General features: G+C 55.0%; 6 protein-coding genes across 6 annotated transcripts; 4 read left to right on the top strand and 2 right to left on the bottom strand.

Annotated features, from left to right (window-relative positions):
* Positions 1-2,048: 2,048 nt before the first annotated feature.
* On the top strand, positions 2,049-3,866 carry CCM_01044 (uncharacterized protein; the record flags this gene model as incomplete). The annotated part of the gene is made up of 1 exon (XM_006666202.1): positions 2,049-3,866. The coding sequence occupies one exon, from the start codon at positions 2,049-2,051 to the stop codon at positions 3,864-3,866; it is 1,818 nt and encodes a 605-aa protein (XP_006666265.1).
* Positions 3,867-4,698: 832 nt separating this feature from the next.
* CCM_01043 (uncharacterized protein) lies at positions 4,699-5,595 on the top strand (the record flags this gene model as incomplete). Its single annotated transcript, XM_006666201.1, has 1 exon — positions 4,699-5,595. One exon carries the CDS (start codon positions 4,699-4,701, stop codon positions 5,593-5,595), a length of 897 nt encoding a protein of 298 aa, XP_006666264.1.
* A 266-nt stretch (positions 5,596-5,861) lies between these two features.
* On the top strand, positions 5,862-6,861 carry CCM_01042 (uncharacterized protein; the record flags this gene model as incomplete). Its single annotated transcript, XM_006666200.1, has 2 exons — positions 5,862-6,462; positions 6,518-6,861. The coding sequence occupies 2 exons, from the start codon at positions 5,862-5,864 to the stop codon at positions 6,859-6,861; spliced, it is 945 nt and encodes a 314-aa protein (XP_006666263.1).
* A 531-nt stretch (positions 6,862-7,392) lies between these two features.
* On the bottom strand, positions 7,393-8,922 carry CCM_01041 (transcription initiation factor TFIID subunit 7; the record flags this gene model as incomplete). The annotated part of the gene is made up of 1 exon (XM_006666199.1): positions 7,393-8,922. One exon carries the CDS (start codon positions 8,920-8,922, stop codon positions 7,393-7,395), a length of 1,530 nt encoding a protein of 509 aa, XP_006666262.1.
* Positions 8,923-11,960: 3,038 nt separating this feature from the next.
* CCM_01040 (uncharacterized protein) lies at positions 11,961-13,079 on the top strand (the record flags this gene model as incomplete). Its single annotated transcript, XM_006666198.1, has 1 exon — positions 11,961-13,079. One exon carries the CDS (start codon positions 11,961-11,963, stop codon positions 13,077-13,079), a length of 1,119 nt encoding a protein of 372 aa, XP_006666261.1.
* A 664-nt stretch (positions 13,080-13,743) lies between these two features.
* Positions 13,744-15,498, bottom strand: CCM_01039 (uncharacterized protein; the record flags this gene model as incomplete). The annotated part of the gene is made up of 2 exons (XM_006666197.1): positions 13,744-15,433; positions 15,482-15,498. The coding sequence occupies 2 exons, from the start codon at positions 15,496-15,498 to the stop codon at positions 13,744-13,746; spliced, it is 1,707 nt and encodes a 568-aa protein (XP_006666260.1).
* Positions 15,499-19,101: the final 3,603 nt, after the last annotated feature.

The raw sequence follows: 19,101 nt of genomic DNA, 5'->3' as shown, positions 1-19,101 counted from the left end.
GGCGTAGCGCAATGCAGAGGTCCATGGAATGGTAGTCTGGGTTGGGCTGGAGAGCCGTGATTGGTGGCTGGAGGAGGCTTTCGTAACAAGATGAAACAAGGCTAAGTCGGAGACCAGGGGGGGCCAACAAGGACAAGGACGGGCGATGGACTGGACTTGGATGTTTGCACCGCCTCTCCGCCTCTGCTCGCTCTGTTTCTGAATCCTGTGAATCTCTACGTATGTATTCCTCGAGGTTCGTGGACCGTGGACCCGTGGTGCACGAGGTTGGCAAGGGTGCAAGGGAGATGGGACTGTGTGAGGGCCTCGGTGCACAAGGTGGATCGGACGGCTCATATCTACCAGTCTGGTCTGATGAAGAGGGAACCGTGTATACGAGGCGAATAGTTTGTCGAGGCACTGAAGAATAGTTTAAAAATAAAATTTGCTTAAAATAAAACACGATATATGAATACGATATAATAGCGTTGGTACTCCGTACACTAAGAATTCCTGCCAGGTCGGAAAAGAAAAGGGAACCAAGAGGGCTTCGAGTGGCACCGGTTTGGGTGGGGGATTCTGCGACACGGATACGCAAGCCACCTGGGCGGGCGTGTTGAGCATAACGCCTGCAGAATAGATGAAGAGCAGCACGGATCAAGGCTTCGTTCTTCTGCGACGCCCAAGCAGTTGGCAGTTGGCAGTTGGCAGGTCGGGAGGATTTGCAATGTTGTATGTTGTATCCGTAGATGCGCACAAACCAGCCCTGCCCATTGTCTCGCTAGGTTGTTGAATCCAAGACATCAACGTCATGGCCATGGAAAAAGTCATGGCAAAAGACCTTTTGACTGGCTCCGTCGTCGCGCTCGACATGGGGGGGCGTGGTTGACGAGCTAGCCGTCGATCGCTGATCTTGGCCCTCCCGACGACGGACGTCAGGCCTGGCCTTGTAACCATTGCATCTGGTGCTGTGCTGCGCCCAATCCTCGCCATGCGGGATTGCCTTTTCTTTCTAAGCCATCCATCGCCTTTTTTTTTCCATCTTTCCATTCTCCTGTCCCTTTTCCTCCTTTTTTTTTCCATATTGCCATAGAGGGGTTGCCTGGCCTGTATTTTTGCCAATACGACAACTCCGCCTTACCCACTGCGTCGTCTCTTGTTCGGCTCGGCCGTTTTTTTCGTCGTTGGCCGTTTGCCGCCCACAGCGTTGACGGGCCGGCGGCTGGACGCATTCCTTTTCTCCTCCTCTTTCCCAGCCTGACTGCATCTCTTCGCGGCGTTTTCCTCTCTCTCGCTCTCTCTCTCTCTCTTCTTTCCCTCTTCACATCCTCTCCCGGAAAGAAGCAGCCATCACACCACCTCGACGTCGACAGCCAAGGCATCACAACCCCCCCCACCCGCCGCTCCGACATCCCAGCTCGGCCGCTCGACTCAACCCGTTTCATCCCCCGGCTCTCTGCGCACAGGGATACTCGCCAACGTCTGACGAACCCCCAAAAGGGAACAAGTTACCAGTATTATTAACAAGAAAAAGACGAGCGAGTACAAAACGGACAAACATTTAACTAAACAAGGGCCGCCCTTTAAACGCCTCTTTTTTCGGCAACTTTTCTTTTGGTTCTTTGTTGCCTTTTTTTTTTTTTTAATTACACCCACCACCTTGCTTGGTCCAAGGGTCCTGGCGCTGGCCGCATAACCACACGCCTCATATATACTGAATGTTTCATTCCCACGTCTATTAAGCAAGGGCCCTGGCTTATACTCCTCAATCCGCAACAAAGGCATCACGACAGGAGAGATCAAGAAAACGTCCTCGGACATCTTCTCCTTGCTCCGTCCGCAGTTTGCGACTACCTGCCCGCCGGTCGGACTCTGGTCAGCCCATCTGCCACAGCCGCTCTTGTTGCATCTCTTTTTACTCGAACCTTTGCTTTCTGGCTGGCATTTTTTTGGAGCCATCTGTTCGACCTCACAGTATCTGCCTCGAAACTTGTCGCACAATCGTTGATCGAATTTCGTTTCTTTTCGTTTTTTTTTCTTTACATCTGTTTTTCCGGTCCACGTTCACCATGCCACCACAACTCGACCTCTCCGACCCTCGCCTGTTGGTCATTCCCCCGCGAATGAACCTTCGTCGGGCCGCCTCTTACAACCTCCTCGCCCAGGGCCAGGATTCTGCTTCTTCGTCGTCTAGTCAGCTACCTCTGAGCAGTCTTCTCTGGTCTCCGCCGCCCTCGCCCAGCCTGCCATCCCTCGTTCCTCGACGCAAACGAGCCTCTTCAAATCCGTTTTCCCGACGTCCCAGTCGAATCGTTCGCTTTCTCTTCTATCTATGCGCACTATCAAGTCTGGCATACTTGCTTGTGCGCTTGTTCGGCCGCAATGTCAGCTCACTCTCCCTTCTCGAGGACGAGTACAACATGGTCGCCCAGGACGACCTGCCCGACTTTCCTACACCCATTGTCATCGACGACAACCGGGGCCGCTCAAAATGGACCGTCTCTATTCCCAGAAACTACCGCTTCCCCCTTTCCATGGAGACCTATTCGGAAATGATGGGACACTGTCGCGAGGCTGCCATTCGTCAAACCTCCGAGTCTGCCTCTCCCAGCCAAGCAACGTTGAAAAAACATGGCTTCAATCGCTTTATTGATGTTGCCGAGGCGGAAAAGACCCATTTGCTCCCTTCGTCTGATATTTTGCCTTCTAAGCGCTCGCGGAGTGGCAACTTCGTCGGCCTGGGCGGAGATGTTGACCATCTCCCTGTCTGCCAGAGCTCCATGACGTACGTTCTCGAAAGCACAAACGCTGGAATCGGCCACGCTCTCATGTCCATGTGGACATCATATGGCATTGCCAAGGAACTTGGAAAAGCCTTCTTTATCGACGACTCCCGCTGGGCTTATGGCTCATATACTGACATTTTCCAACCGCCTCCCGTGCCCAAGTGCCAGCCACCTCTACGACATCACATTTTGCCTTGCCCAGCCGAAGCCAGACACCTGGTTGTCTCCAACACAAATGCCCATGAAGTTCTACCTGCATTGGTGGCTACCATTGAGTCCAATGACAAGATCACCGAAACTCAGCGGCTTTTCAACCTGGCTCGGGCAGGCTATTTGGCCATGTTTAAGCTGAACACAGGCGACGGGACTTATACCGACAAGCGTATTCACGAAATCTTGACCAAGGCTCAGACTAGTGCCACATCATCTGGCAATGCCCCTGTCATTGGCTTGCACATTCGTCATGGTGACAGACACCCCATCGAGTTCCAGTACAAAGATACCTATATTCCCGCCGAGGTCTATTTGAGCAAGGTGCGCAGCCTCATTGAACAGCACTACAACCAGACTGCCGACACTGACAACAACGGTGCCCATGACTCTATCACCATGCTTGCGTCTGATGACCCCAACACGTATCAGGAGGATCAACTGTCCGGCCTTTTACCTGCACAGGATCGAATTCAGCTGGCTTCCAAGGATAATATCGAGGACGCGAATAACGATCCCCGTGTGCTACATCATTTTGTCGAAGACACTTTCGGCTGGGAAGGTGGCTTCTTTGCTCCCATCTTCTGGCACTTGGGCTCCGAGGCCAAGGACAATTCCGCCAACGCACCGGCCGCGACTCCCTACCTGTCGGAATACCGAGCCGTCTCCAGGCTGCGCCCGTCTCAGCAGACGCTCAAACTCCGCAGCCTTCTCGGGCGCGCCTACATGATGGACCTTGCCGTGCTATCCGGCGCTAGTGACAAGGTTGTCTGCGCTGTAAGTGCTATGGGATGTAGAATTCTTGGTCTCATGATGGGTTGGGACGGTATCCAGGCTGGCACGTGGATCAATGTGGACGGCGACTACGGCTGGCGAGGCCTTGACCTCTAACTTGATTACAGCATTCATTTATCTTTTCCTTTCTGTTGAGCATTATACGGCGTTTTAGCATTGGCATACTTACATAGCTGCATTGCATAGTTTCCAGGGTCAAAAGAATAATTGTTACTACATACGCTGAGATTAATATAACCAGCCTCGGATTATTTAATACCAGCTATATTATAATACATACCATGTATTCAGCCGTTTTCTATAGCTTATGAAGAAGCAAATTCTTTATTTTAGGAAGTCAACACTTAATTTCTTCAAAGACTCTTTAGTTGTTACAGGTGGTTGAGTGTAAGTGGTCCGTCCAGGTTGCATAGAGTGGTACAGGACTTGAACCGTCTTGGACAAGATCAAGAGTCGACGAGGGTAGCGCGAGCCTCGGCGATCTGGCAGTTTGACCGTCTTCATGTGGCGGATTTAAACTAAACTATCTCTAATAATAATTTATCTTGTTCTCTTCTAATTGTATTAGACATCTGTGATGCCTTTGGTTCTGACGTTTCTTGCTCACTGACTGCAAACACGATCGCTGGGTTACGTCACTATGCAAGTTTACTCATAGAAGCAACGAATGAATTTGATGCTTCTTCAAAATGCTAGCCACTGTCTCGCTATTTTATACTCTTCTACTTTTTTGCTACGAAATGATCCTTCCTGTCGTAAACATGACCCTTTTCTTGCAATTTTCAATTCCATTCTATAGTATGCAAGCTTGATCATTGCTGGGAGCTAACCAATGACGCTACCATGTCTCATTGAAACACCTGCCACTACTCCCCTTGCACACCTCCATTCCCCCTTTTCCATAAACGCATATCCCAAATAAAACAGAATGGCGCAGAACCTCGGTCCCCTGGTGCACCTCTGGGGCATCGACCCGTCCCAGCTGCCCGCGGAGACGGCGTCCGGCACAGCTCTCACGCCTCTCCTCACCGACCTGCTGTCCGAGGCGCTGCCCTTTATCGACGACTTGCCCGCCGGCGGGCAGGACGCTTCCTCGTCCTGGAAATTCCGCAAGACGCACAGCTACCCCTCGTCCGCCGCGTCCGTCGACGTATACGAGAAGAAGCTCCCCGCCGACGCCATGCGCCGCGTCGCCGCCGCGCACAAGAAGCAGCTGCCGCCCCACGTCCAAGCCAGCAAGACGGCCGCCGCCGAGACGTGGTTCCTGCGGCGGAGCGTGCACGAGGACGCGGCCCGTTCTGCGACGGCAAGCTGGGACGAGTTTGCCGCCAGCTTCAAGACACACCACGCCGAGTCGGAGATGGCCTTTACAGCGTCCGTCGTGGGCACGACGCCGCGCCGGCAGTGGGACTGCAGCGGCGTCGCGATCCAGCTTGGCGGGGAGACGTGGACCGACTGGACGCTCAAGCTCGAGGAGTCGGTGCACAAGCTGCCGTTTCCGCTGCAGAAGCGCGTGTTTCCGGTGCTGCAGGCAACGGCGGCCGTCGAGGGCCGCAGGGAGTTTGTCGTGGTGCAGGTGTTTTACGCAGGCGGGCCTGCGCCGGCCAACGCCCAGGGCACCGTGACGGGCGCGTACACGAGTATTGAACGAGTTCGCGAGATTCCGGGCGAGGCGGGTGGTCAGAGCCAGATTGAATGGGTCATGGGCACGGCGTCGGATGCCATGGGTGTCTTGCCCGAGTTTGTCCAGGCCCTTGCGACGCCGGACATGGTGTCCAAGGACGTCGACTTTTTCCTATCGTGGGTGGCCAGGCAGCGAGAGTAAACGGTCGTAGAGCTAGAATTAATACCCATGTTACACACAGGTACCCATAGTACCGTCAAGCTGGAGTGTGTTGAGAGAAGCAAAGCCTGAGCAGTGGCAAAGCCGCCGTTTTGTTCTGTCAGCTGGCGGACGATTGTCCAGGAAGGAACTGGCAAATGGCAAACGGCCTTTTTTTACCAGTCACCTCATTCAACTAGAAACAATATATTTTCTCTCCAATCCATCTCCTTCTCGGTTTCCAAGGTCACCTATTCAATCCAACCAACATGTCTAGTAAAAGACATCGATCCGTACCACCAGCTCCCACCCGCATCACGCGGAGCCACGCCAACAGCTCACCATCCAAAAGCATCATTGCCGTGCACCACAGCACCCGCCGCAGCCATCCCAATACCGCTACTACTACCACCACCCCCCATGCCTCCTCCTCCTCCTCGGGACGCTCCGCGGCCGCCGTCTCGCACCTCGCCGCGCAGGCCGACGCACTCGCCAAGATGACGCTCGAGATGAACCTGCGCTCCGTCAGCAAGCAGGCCGACCGGCTGGAGCGAGATCTGCGGGCGCTCGTGCAGGGCACCTCCAACGATGCCGCGTTTCGCGCGCAGCACGAGATCCGCCTGCAGGACATGTGGAAGGAGATTCTGGCCGTCAAGGCGCACGCGGCGCAGGACCGCGACACGCGGCACCTCGCTGATCAAGAGTGTCAACAGGCGACGCGCCGCATCATGGACGAGATGCGTGCGGATATTGCGGGCGTTAGGGATGCGGTCGGCGGGCTCGCGGCGACGCTCGCCGAGATGCCATCGCCAGAGCAGATGCAGGCCGCGCTGAGCCAGAGCAGCGAGGGCGACGACGCCAGGCAAAACGGTGCGTCCATCCTCTCTGTAATCTCTACAGCCGTCTCCGTCTAATGCCACTGCAGATTCAGATTCGCAGCAGCCTCGCTCCTCGTCGACCCACGCACGCATCCAGGACGCCCTCCGCTCAACGCGGCGTTGGAACCGCGACCGCAAGACGTCGTCCCTCGCCGAGGCTGCCTTTTGCGCCGGCTACCTCCGGCAGCAGTCGCGGCGCGACGCCCGCATGGCCGTGTTTTTGCAGCGCGCCGTCCAGCGGCGAGTGCAGGCGCGCTTTCCCGGCCGCACGCTGCGGCCGCGCAGCCTCGACGAGCTGTGCGCGCTGGTGCGCTGGGCCGACATCCGGGCTGTCGTGGAAGACGTCCTCTTGCGGGACACGACGGACGTTATGGCGGCGTTGGGGGTGTGAATGTGGTTGATAAATGGAGGCGAATGTAGAGAGAAGACTGGTTGATAAATGGAGGTGAATGTAGAGAGAAGACTGTTTTAATGATGGGAGTAGATGGGAGTAGATGGGAAACAATCGTGGTGAGATTTTGACTTCGAGATTGATATATTTTTTTCGTTCGAGACACTTTGCAGGACATCAAGTGCGCCATATTTGTATTATATTGGAGCCAAATGTAGAAAATCGGTCGTTTCAATGGAATCATGTAGATGGTATCGTGGTGAAAGTTTTGTTCCGAGGGGGTTCCTTCCTTTTACACTATCCACAAGATCAAGAGCCAAGACAAGAAAGAGAAAGATAGAATAAAGATAAACGAACCTGTCATGGTTCCAATTTTTCGCACTCCTTCCAAAACGCCGTAGTACAAATAAAAACAACCATTCCAACTCCGTGGGAAACATGGCCATGTCCCTGCGTGTTTGTACGTTTCCCAATCCCAAAAGAAAAATGCAAGTAATTAAAAAGAAGAAGAAGAAGAAAAGAAGTGAAGCCCTAATCATCATCCACCTCCATGCCAATCGAAGACATCTTGAGCTCAATCTCCGACTTGAGCTGCTTTATCTGACTCTCCAAACGCTGTCGGAGAATCTTGTTTTGCGTCTTGTCGAGGTCGGCCCGGCGGTGGGCGAGCTGTTTGCGGAGATCGTTGATAAAGTCCTTGACGCCCTGCGCCTCGTCGCGTGCCGCGCGCTGGTCCTCGTCGAGATCCTCGTCATCATCCTCGTCATCCTCGTCCTCGTCGGATTCCTCCGACTCGTCCAGTTCGATCGATGGGTGGGCAGCGGGCGTATTCGCCTGCGTTGTCATGACTGGCGTGCCGAAATCCATGCCCGTCGCCGGCGTGTCCGCCACACCCACGTCGTCGGCAAACGCCGCCTCCAGGTCCGCCTCCAGATCCAAATCACCCACGTCCTCGGCCCCGTCCTCGGCGCCAAAGTAGCCCATGCCATCATTCAGCTCGCCCTCGGCGTCCTCACCCTCCGCATCCTCCTCCTCTTCTTCGCCACCAGCAGCGCCACCCTCATTACTCTCATCCACCCACTCCCACGCGGTCCGATCCGCCATGGCGTCTTCTCCCAGAAGCCGCTCGACCTCCTGCTCCTTGTCCTCAATCTCCTTGCGCGAAATCGTCTTGGCGAAGCGGCGGTTGACGCAGTCGTGCATGGGCGGCGTCAGCCCGTGCGGCCACTTGTACGCCGCGTCCACCACGGCCGGCAGCGGCGCCTTTTTCGCCTCCTCCTCCGTTTGCACGGGCTGAAACGCGAGCAGCATCTGGCACACGTCGGCCGACTTAAGAAAGGACTTCTTGTCCCACGTCTTCATCGACTCGGTGATGGTCGGCAAGTCCACCATGACGGCCGCAAATAGCTGACCCTTGACTGTCACGACCGCGCGGTGCGACTCCTCGTCAAAAAATTTCAGTGACAAGCTGGCGCCGCCCTGCTGTCGGCCCAGGCCCACCTTGCCGGCCTCCATCATGGCCCGCACGTAGTCGCTATGCTCGCCCGGCGGCATCCGCAGGATGAACTGCTCCTCAATCGCCGGGTCCAGCTCCCGGTCGCTTGCCTCGGAGTCGTAGCCGTCGCCGGCTGGGTGCACCGGCGGCCGGCCGCGCGCCTTTAATACCAACTGAGTATGCGCGCCGCCGGCCGCGGCCGCGGCGGCCGCTGCCTTGGCCTGGCGAATCTTGATCTTGGTCGCGGGGGGGGCCGAGGCCGCGAGCGGCATGTCGTCATCGTCATCGTCGTCGCGCTGTCGCTTCTTGCTTTCCACGAGCTTCTGAGTCGGTTTCGGTTGCCGCCCTGCTTTGGTCTTGACGGGGGTCGACGGGTCGACGCCAGGGGTCGCAGGCGTCGAGGCGCTCAGCTTGAGCTTCACTTTGCGTGAGCCGCCACCCTCGCCAGGAGTCGCAGTACCGGCTGAGGGAGGGGTGTCGGTGACAAAGGAGGCTGTTCGATTCACGTTGATCTTGAGGCGCGGTTTGGGAGGCCCTGCGGGTGCGCCTGGTCCCGCCGCCGCCATATTTGTATGATATTGAAAGTATTGATGTTGGTGGAAGGATGAAAGACACACAGGCTGCGATGCAAATGGCAAGATTAAGTGGGGCACATCAAGTCGTCGCGCTTGCAATTATTTGGTGTAATTACCTGCCAGGCTAAAGTGCAACCACCTAGATATGTATCTAGTTGTAGGGCAAAATAGAGCACCTCGAATTGTGTGTGTGTCTGCATTTTTACTGTGATGAGCCCGCACATGCTCAGCTTCTCAGCGTTTGCATGTTATTAGGTGTTAGGTAGGTAGATAGATGGTGGTTGCACTTTTTGCCTGGCAGGTAATACAACAAATACTTTTCTATTATTGTACCTATGGGACTCGGAAGTTACGTGCAAACGCAAAGTTTTCCCAACAAGGCCGATGTGTCCCTTCTCTACATTTCTGCTATGTAAGGGCCATACATTCTCTCGGGTTCCAGGGCGTTCACATGCATCATTACGACACGATTGCTTGCTTGTGCGCCTACTGTATTCGTATTGTCACATCTTCCAGACGTTCCTTCAACGTTGCGACGATACAATTCCTTGCTTACAGACCTATATTACCACAAGAACATCCCTATTCTCGAATTCTGCCATATCCACAAGACTGCCGGCTTTCAGACCTAGATGCCCAGTATCACCATGAGCCAAGGCGATCGAGACAGCAACCCGCCCATGGCTAAGGTTAATTCGCCTTCGAAAGAAGACATCCTGCATAATCTACGAGCCGCCCAAGAAGCCAACCACCTCGAGAGCTTATACTGCGACAGTGGATGGTATGGCGCAGTTCATGGACCTGAGAAGCTAGTCAACCTGGACAGCCTGTCCGACCTGCACATCGAAAGGGCCAACAGCGCTGCAACCGCACTGCGCCCGTCTTCCTCGTGCCAGATTCGTGGATGCACTGGCTAAACTCAGCTATCTTACTCGAGGAGCTTCTGTGCTACACACACAAGCGCTGGTTTCGCCCCTACGAGAGCCACATAGACAGAGGCCAGTTCCTCACCAAGGTCTGCACCGTGTCGGAGTCGCAGGTCCCGCCCACTGAGGCCTGCTCACAGGAGATGGCCGACTGCATAAAGACGTGGAGTGCCAATCTGTGCGCGAGGGTTGCGTTCACGAAGTCGACCGACCTGTATTTCGAAGAGCGGATGGCGGGAGAGCGCCTTTATCACATGCGACCCCTCTTCCAGGCCGTGGCCGTGGCCCATCCGCTACTCCTCCTTCAAGGTCACCGTGACGTACATTTCCAAAATCCCCGTCCTCATCGTCCGCACCGGCGTGGAGGACGGCCTGAGCGCACCCGTTGACCTCGAACAGGTACCCGAAAGCGACAGACGGGCCGTCGTGGCGGATTCACAGGGGCACCTGCCCGTGGTGGAAGTGACCCTCGACGTTGCCTTCACGTTCCTGATGGTCCTTGAGAAGCGCGAGGAGGCAGATGGCCCCATTACCAGGGATGTGATCCCAAGTACGCGCGATTATGCGCGAAATGCAAGATAGAGTGGGCTGGGCGAGGTATCTTCGAGAAAACAGTGGCCGATGAGATGAACCGGAAGAACGAATTGGAAGAACGAACTGGACGAGACGGAAGAGATGAATTAGAAGATACGGAAGAGATGAACTAGAAGAGACAGACGAGACAAAGTCCCAGTACGACATACGGATAGCACCGCCGCAATGATGGCATCGCCGACCTGCAGCTCTTGTGCTACTACAGAGTGCTGCTACAGGTCAGCACGACCGCCGTGTACCGCTCGGCTGCGTTCCGCTACTTACCCATCGTCGACTTTGTCAGTTGCTGGCGGCGCAGCGCACCCAGGAGGAGCATCGATCAGGCGACGTACTGCCTTCTTGGGAAGCTTTGGATACTCGGGAGCGCAACGAGTATTCTCGTACCCAGCAGGCAGCCCAAGAAGAGGTTGGAAAGTAGTACCTCTCTCCTGAATTGCCTGTAACAAGTTAGCATGAAGATGACGACCTATCTGCTCACACCGTCCAAAAACCGCCATGGCGCCCGACATTGTGGATACAAAGCGAAAAAGGAAAAGCATTGGAAACCTCGGCAGTGACCAAGAAGGAAAATCGCATTAGAAGGGGGGAAGAGGTCGTGTTTGTCTTGAGCTTGGTGGGTCGAGGTGCAGAGGTACGTGATAGACGTATTGGCCGGGGAAAAGGATGCTACCACGGGGGATTTTAGAATAACAACTCTATGCCGCTGTCGCCTTAGACGGCTAAGTATATGCCGCTATAAATAGTAAAATATAGATTAGATAAATAGAGTATATAAGAGAGATAGGAAGGATAATAAAAATAAGGTAAATAAAGAATATAGTAGAAATAGGAAAAAATAAGAAAAATAAGAAAAATAAGAAAGGTAGGAAAAATAGGAAAAATAGAGAAAAGAATGGAAATATAGTACATTGAATAAATCATAAATACTCATAACATCTTTTAAAGTAGCCTTGAAATTTGCCTTTATCAGCAGCTGCGCTTCCTGCTTTATCAACACACCGCCGCAAACGCTTCTCTCAGGCTGCAGTGACTGGTCCAACACACATCTCTCGCCACAGCTGATTGTTTTCCTCTATTCTTCTCATCTTCCCTCTTCATTCCTGTTTGTTCTTCCCTCTCCTCTCCCACACCATTTGCACCCTCTTCTTCTTCCTCCTTTAACACACCACTGCCAAAGCACTCTCCGCCAGCCGTGACCCTCGCACTCCTTATTCCTCATTGCCCTCGATCCCTTTTCTGCATTAAATCTTTACTTTTTTTCTTCCTTCGTGTTCTTTGAGTTGTTCTCATTCTTCTTATCTTTCTCATCATTCTTATCCACGCACCCTCTCCGCTAAATCTTTCCCTGCCGGCTGCCGACGCCTGTCTTTTGTCTCTTCCACAAGAAACACAACCCGGCCAACGGATCTTCCTCCGCGGCACGCTTTTCCGGTTCAAACAGCCAGGGCCGCTTACCTAGTCGTTTCTTTCGAAGAACTCGCTACGTTTACCAAATCGAAGGCTGCCGAGATGCTGGAGAAAGAGGCTCCCAGCGCCGCGGCGACGCTCAAGGCCGAAGAGCCCGAGGCCGCCGCAGCCGCCGCAGCCGGCCGTGCCAGCACGAAGCCAAGGGCCAAGCAGACGGCCGCCGCGCCCAGCCGTTCTCGCAAGCCGGCAGCCAAGAACCGCGTGGCCAAGCCAGCCAGAGCTCGGCCCAAGACCTTTAGCCGAAAGATGAGCCTCATCGCCGAGGCGGAGAGCGAGACGGCCGCGTTCGCCGCCGACGGCGACGGCCTCGTCTGGACCGCCCCTATGCCCGACGGCCGTATCCCGGCGCCGCGCCCGTCCGAGGACGTCTTTCCGCGGCTACCCGACGACGCCAACCCCATTGACCGGGCCACGTTTGAGCGGCTGGCGCTCGTCTGGGCCGAAGAGGCCGGGCGGTGGACGGAAGATATGCAGCGGTCGCTGCTGCACAACCTGCCGCGGGCGCGCGTCACCAAGTCAACGGCCACGTTTTCCAACCACTACATTTCGCGCACCGTGCGGGTCAGCGGCGTGGTGCCGACCTGGGGTCAGTTTCTCGCGCTGCGCGTCATGTTTGGCCCTGCGGTGTGCTTCCGCGAGCAGTGGGCGGTCGAGTTTGCGCGTCGCTACCCGCTGGCGCTCGAGGACGCGTACGACGGCGTGGTGCCGGACACGGCGCACGAGGTCCGGAATATACTCGACGGCAAGATTGGCATGCCGGTGGTGAGCCGCCGCAAGATTACCATCAGGGAGCTCGCCAAGGACCGCAAGCGCACGCGCAAGCGTCGCCCAGCGGCGGCGGCAGCGGCGTCCCAGAGCCAGGCCGCTCCGGGCAAGAAAGACGATGACTGGGCCGAGGAGGAGGAGGCAGAGGTGGTGGTGGGCATGGTGGCTGGGCGGCAGCCGCCGAAGAAGGACGAGGTGGACGAGGTGGCCGAGGACGCGTGGAACGAGGCGGCGGCGAGCGCGGCGAGCATGGACCCCAACACCGTCATCGCCAAGCTGCGCAAGCGCTACTGTGACCAGATGGCCCAGATTCAGCGCCTGCGCAAGGACAATGACGAGATTCGCAAGTCTTTGGATGCTTTCAACAACATGGCGGCCAAGGTCAAGGACGAGTGAGCGCCGGGGGAGAGGGGTGGGTCGGGACCTCGTGACGATTTATTGATGGCACGAGAAGAAGTGCGTGAACTAAGGGCAAGGTGAAAGGGGAGGAGTTCAGATGTTTGGAGTTTTTCTGGGTTTCGAATTATTTGAGGGCAAACGAGGGTTGGTTTTGGCACGCCATCTTTGTTTTTCTTTGGCGTTGGTACTCCTCCTTGTTCTTCCAATCATGTTTGCTTCTCATTTCTTTTTGCTATATTTTGCTGCGGTTTTTTTTCTTCAACTTTTACCCGACAAGCATGAATTATCACGCGCCGGCACGCTGTTTCTCCTTTGGCTTGTATTCTTAGCTGGTATGGATTTCCTTTGGCTTGTATTCTTGGCTGAATTTGTAACACATGGCATGATTACTTGGTGGCTTATCTTTAACAATTAAGAGAAAAGTTGCAATATAAAAAAGGCTCTCTAGAGAAGACTTATGGTAAATAAAAATTCGCTTGATGGAATATGCAAGTGATTTGGTGGTACATGGGAAAGATGAGGGATGCAGTGTGTCGCGCCGTAGAAAAACATATTGGGGATTCCGAAAACCATTACCCATGGCTTCGATTCTTTCCTTTGTTGTCTTCTTCTTCACGTGAGTTTTATTTCCTGTTTTTTTTTTTTTTCACACACGCTTCCATTACTCCGGCTTTGCTGTTTCTTCCGCTTTGGCCGCCGATGCTGGCGGGCCCATCTCGCCCGAAAACAGCGTCTCCTGCCACTCACCGCACAACTGGCCAAAGGACAAGAACTCCTCGCCTTTGAAATCGGTAAAGGCGCCGCCGTACTCGGCGCCCGGCAGCGAGTTGCCCTCGGGGTACTGCAGTCTCGGCAGCCAGGCGCGGCCGTCCATCTCCGCGGTCGTGAGGTCGTCGCCGGCGCGCGAGGCGAGGGCGTTTGCGCGCAGCAGGCTGGCGACGAACGGGTAGAACCACAGGGCCTTGTACTCGTCGTCGATGGACTCCTTGCCGCCCGTGCAGTGCCAGAGGGCGTAGACGTGACGCGTCACGTAGTTGACACCCAGGTTCACGGACCGGATCCACTCGCTCGCGGGTAGCCGGCTGCGGCTGGGAATGGTGGCGCTCGCGGTGGCAGCAGCAGCAGCAGCAGCAGCAGCAGAAGAAGAAGCAGCAACAGCACCTGCACCTGCATCCCCCCCTCGGTGCTGTGCCGAGGATGCAGATCGACCAGACGACGATGGTTTGACGGCCGCCTCGTACACCCTCGTCAAGGCCGCGTACACCGCCGCCGGCATCGAGATGGAATAGGGCACAAACGAGGCGCCCTGGTCAAACATGTCCACCTCCATCCGTGCCGTGTAGCCGGGCTGGTCAAAGGTCATGTACCCAAAGAAGCGGTCGTAGCCCGCCTTGGTCTGGAACAGCGCCGACTCGTACTCAATCGCGACGTGGAACTCGGTCGGCTCGCCCTCGACCACGACCGGGTCTGGCAGCTCGTGCTCCTTGCTCGCCTCGAGCCACGCGCGCTCCGCCGCCGTGTCGTTGCTGTTGTCGCTGTTGGCCTCGCGCAGCGCCAGCGCCAGCCGCGAGCGGTGGTACTCCTGCCGGCCCCAGACGTTGGCCAGGTAGTACTGGTCCGACTCGCTGTTCTCAAACTGCGCGTTGTACGTCCGCGCAATCTCGGCCATGGTCACGTTGATGTACCTGCGCATGTCGCCCACCGGCCCGATGACGGTGCCCGAGTTGAGCCACTTGGGGTCGTTGCTCACCATGCCCGCCCGGTTCTGGTCCGGCCCGAACGTGTCGTTGGCCATGTGCGACGCCGGCACCGCCCAGCAGCGCGGCTTCTGCCACTCGACCGGCCAGCAGATCTTGTCGGGCCCCCAGAAGATGGTGTTGCGCAGGCCCTTTTCGTGCAGCTCGCCCACCGGCATCTGGAACCGCTCGGCCAGGTGCGCGTCCGAGTCGCGCTGGATCGTAAAGTAGCGCTCAATCATGATCTCCACGGGCAGCTGCAGGATGATGTCGTAGCCGTCCACGATGAGCACCAGGTCGTCGTCCTCTTCCGGCCCCAGGTCTTGGAGGTATATCTGGATCGCGCGCAGCTTGGCCAGGTGCGTCTCGGCCGCGTCCATCTCGCCCTCGCCCTTCCAGCCGAGGAGCAGCGGCGCCGGGTACCTGTTGACGGCGGCCGACACGACATTGTAGCACAGTTTGATGTTTGGAGAGCTGGCCGGCACCAGGTAGTGAAACGTCGACACCCGAGGCCTTGGTGTTGCGGCATCCGTGGTAGACGCTGGCTTGGTGGGAGCGACTGTGCTAAATCGGCCCTGGTACAGATTTGAGTTACGATTCCACGTCTGCTTATTGCTTGGGATAAAGTCAGAGCGACAAATCAAAGGGAAAAAAAGTCCGTACCGGTTTGAGGGACTCATCGAGCGTAAGGAGTGTCACGACGAAAAGTAATATGATTACCGGGAGCAGTAGTATACGCCGTTTCCCTGACAAGAATGCAGGTGCCATGATGGGCAAAGGACTTGGTTACTTATCGCAATGAGCAAAAAATATAAAAAAAAAACCCCCAAAATAGAAACCAGAGGGAAGAAACGAAAACGGACGTATTCTTAGTTGCGTTAAAGGAGTGAGATGAAAACCTTGAAGGAGCAGAATGGAACCGAAAAGCCCTTGTTCCGACACATGCGTAACCAGATGCAGACCAGTCATCGGCTGCTTAAGGGCGAGTCAATCGTCAATCTAGGGTGGAACTCGAGGACGTATGCGCGGCGTACTTGAGTCCCGAGCTTCTCGCACCAGTAGTTAGACCAGGTTAACAAGGAGGAAGTTTATTACAGCAGGGGCGGCGACTGACAGCTTTGACAGCGCCGAGGGCTTCATCCATCCATCCCTCTGGTTGCTTTCGGCGTCTATCAGTTGTCTTCTAGTGTACAAGATTACCGGGGCGCGAGGTGGTGTGGACCTAGAGGCAAGCCACAGAGGGCAACGGCGCCTCCCTGCGAACTAGGCAGTTAATAATACTCCCAGTCTCCATTTCCACATAGAAGGACTCGGAGCATAATAAAAAAGGCAGGTTTGCACAAGCCTCTATTGTTGGGGAAGCTGAAGAGTGGCGCATACCCACAATCTTGGGTTCTTGTACATAGCGTACATATCCCGCACAATAACTAGGCCTGCCACAGCTTCTGCGGTATTGGCTTGTTTTCAGGCATACGACTCTGTCAGTTTCAGCCAAGCATGATACATACTTGAGCGGTAACTTTGCCGGACCCCGTGCCCAGTTGACGCTGCTGGTTGTGACAAGCTGTGTTGTACCGCGCATCTAATGTCTATCGAGAGTTTAAAAAGGGTTCGACTACTGAGTCAGTCTTTTAAAGTTAGTATGAAGGTAGAGCTTTTCTTTGCGTCAGTTTCAAATGCTGCAACCGTGCGGGTTGCAAGGGCTTGAACACATGGAGACACTCCAATGTGAACCAACTGGCAGCCGCCATATTGGACAAGCGATTAGAGGTGGGTCTCGCATGGTCAACGAGAAACTGCCAAGATGCCAAGACAACCCGCGTCTATGATATATCAGTTGCAGAACTGGTGTCTACCCTTGCTTGTCCAATCGCAGCATTCCTGCATGGAAGAGCTCCCTCGCGGGCGGGAATAGCGGGATGAGCTGTGTGACTGAGGACCGCAAATACAGATGCGTGCCAAGAGCTCTTGGGCACGGGTCTGTTCCAGCCATAATAAGCTCCGGATACGTCAATTTGTCAACGTCGTCTTTGGAGTGGCCTTGGCGGCGACGGTGCATCCGGGACGTTGGCTGTCATACGGCCAGTGCGTCGGCCAAGTCTCAGGCCCGGCCTCTTGGCGAGGGATCTCATTTCGTATCCCCGGTGCAGTGCGGGAGTGCCATGGGAGTCGATCTTGCAAAAACGTGCAAAGTACAGATATGCATAATAATAAAGGGCAGAGCAGCGGCTTCAGCTCACGTGTGGCTTGTCTATCAAGAGACGTGCAAAGAGCCCGCTATGAGGGTCATTTTGTTAGTTATTAGAGATTTGTAGCGTGGCACGAGAGCAACGACCAAGACCGGGACGGAGCACGCGATAACGAGGCCACGGAGCGGATCCGTGGCTTGTTCCCATTCCCGACAACCCCGGACTGGCTGGCTGATGAATGTTAGCGTCAGCAAAAAGTACAAAAAGAGCAATGGTGAGACTGCTGGTCGGCACTCGGTGAAAGAGCACCATCAAAGGCGACCGTCAAAATCGAGCCTGCATTGTCTGAGAGTGTATGATCCTGGTACGAGTAACCCATACATGTGCCTGGATAGCAACATGTGCGGAAAGTCCCGCTGTGTTGGACTGCAACTTGGACAGAGCGCAGGTGGAGGTGAGTATTAGTGTTGGCCAACTGGTTTGCCTTGGCGGCAAACGGTTGGTGCCAGTTGGTGGCTTTGGCTTGATGTCATGAGGACCTATGTACCTGGTTAGTTCGTTAATAGTTGATAGGATGAGGGAAGGGGGGACCCAACAAAGGAGCCAGGTCGAGGCTCCGTTGTTAGCCCTCAATCACCATGGCATCATACCACTGAGGAAAAAAAAATCAATGCTCGAGTGTATTCGGTGCGGTGTCTCCCGGGTTCAGATGTGAAACGATGGACTGGATTTCAATGCTGCCGCCCCCGCGTGGTCTGCGTAGGCGAAGCTTAGCAGTAAGCATGATTGAGCCATTCCGATGCTACATACATTTGCATCAGAAGGAGTTGGCACAATGATAACTAGTTAGTTGCGGCGACCTTGTGGAGTTGCACCTTGTGGAGTTGCACCTTTGCAGCTTGGGCGTTCTTTTCTGGGTGACTTCTGAAGCTGTAAGGGAGACGATTGCCGAAAAGACAGGGTCTCGCGAATGCTGCCCTGGTCAAGGAACACATGGATCACGGGGGTTACGAATCGAGGTTGCAGTGGGGGCGGTTTTGATTGCTGGATATGAGGCGGGTATTGCCAGTGGTGAATCTGTTTTTGGGGTAAGATGGGGTCAATGTCCCCTTGATCAGTGAGTCTGGTGAGTCTGGTTGAATGAGTGACGGTGGTTAAGAAGCTTGAGGCCGAGCAGCTGAGAAGCTGAGGAGGAGCTGACGTACGCACCGGATATGGCTGCCGGATGTTGCGGTGGAGCTCAAAGAGGTTGACAAGAGCATAGACAGGGAATAACAAAGTTTTCTTTGGTTGACAGTGGGAACTTGGACGAGCTGATGTGAAGCTGTCAGCTACCGAGTTAACTACCTATGTATGTACCTAAGCATGGCCGGTGCCGTGTCGGCAGCCACAGGAGGGCGGGTGGGCAGGTGTGGCGCTTGAGGAGGGTTGACGTAGTGGACGGTTGCGTATGCCTCGGTGATGAGCGGGAGAAAGGGGGGGGGGGCGCTAAAGTTGGATATAGCCAAGAAAAGTCGTGGAATGCAATGATAGGTCACTAGTTGGCGCAATGAAAAGGTATTGGAAATAGTTGGAGGAAGAAGGGTTGCAGGGAAGAGACAACAGACGGCCGTTTGGATGTGGAGGCCAAGAAGCAAAGAGCCTCAGTCAGCCCAGGTGCCAGCCCAGGTACCTACCTACCTACCTAGGTAGGTAGGTAGCTAGGTACAGCAAACGGAGGTTTCTGAGGTTTCTGAGTGGCTGCAGTGGCAGTGGACGCGAGTCCGGATGGTGGCATCTGTCAACGGACACGCTAGGAAATAAACCTGCCAAGCTATAGTCAAGCAAATAGCCAAGAATATAGCCAAGGATTACAGTTTATTAAAGAAAGCTTGGTTACTTCTAGTTGAGAGATTACTACGAGCAAAGGGTTGCCAACAGAATAGAATGTTTGGCGGCACTACTCATGTCATACCAACACTGCCAGGAGTTTTTTATTAGCAGCCAAGCTGAGTAGCATGGTTGTGTTATGCTGGACTTGCCATGCAAAATGCAGAGCGAAAATGCAAATGCAGAGCGAAAAATGCAAAATGGGGTCAGACAAGGGATGTCTCC

Source organism: Cordyceps militaris (assembly GCF_000225605.1).
Source record: "Cordyceps militaris CM01 unplaced genomic scaffold CCM_S00001, whole genome shotgun sequence".
Taxonomy (NCBI): domain Eukaryota; kingdom Fungi; phylum Ascomycota; class Sordariomycetes; order Hypocreales; family Cordycipitaceae; genus Cordyceps; species Cordyceps militaris.
The sequence above is the reverse complement of the archived record's forward strand: the minus strand, read 5'-3'. Positions and strand labels throughout refer to the sequence as shown.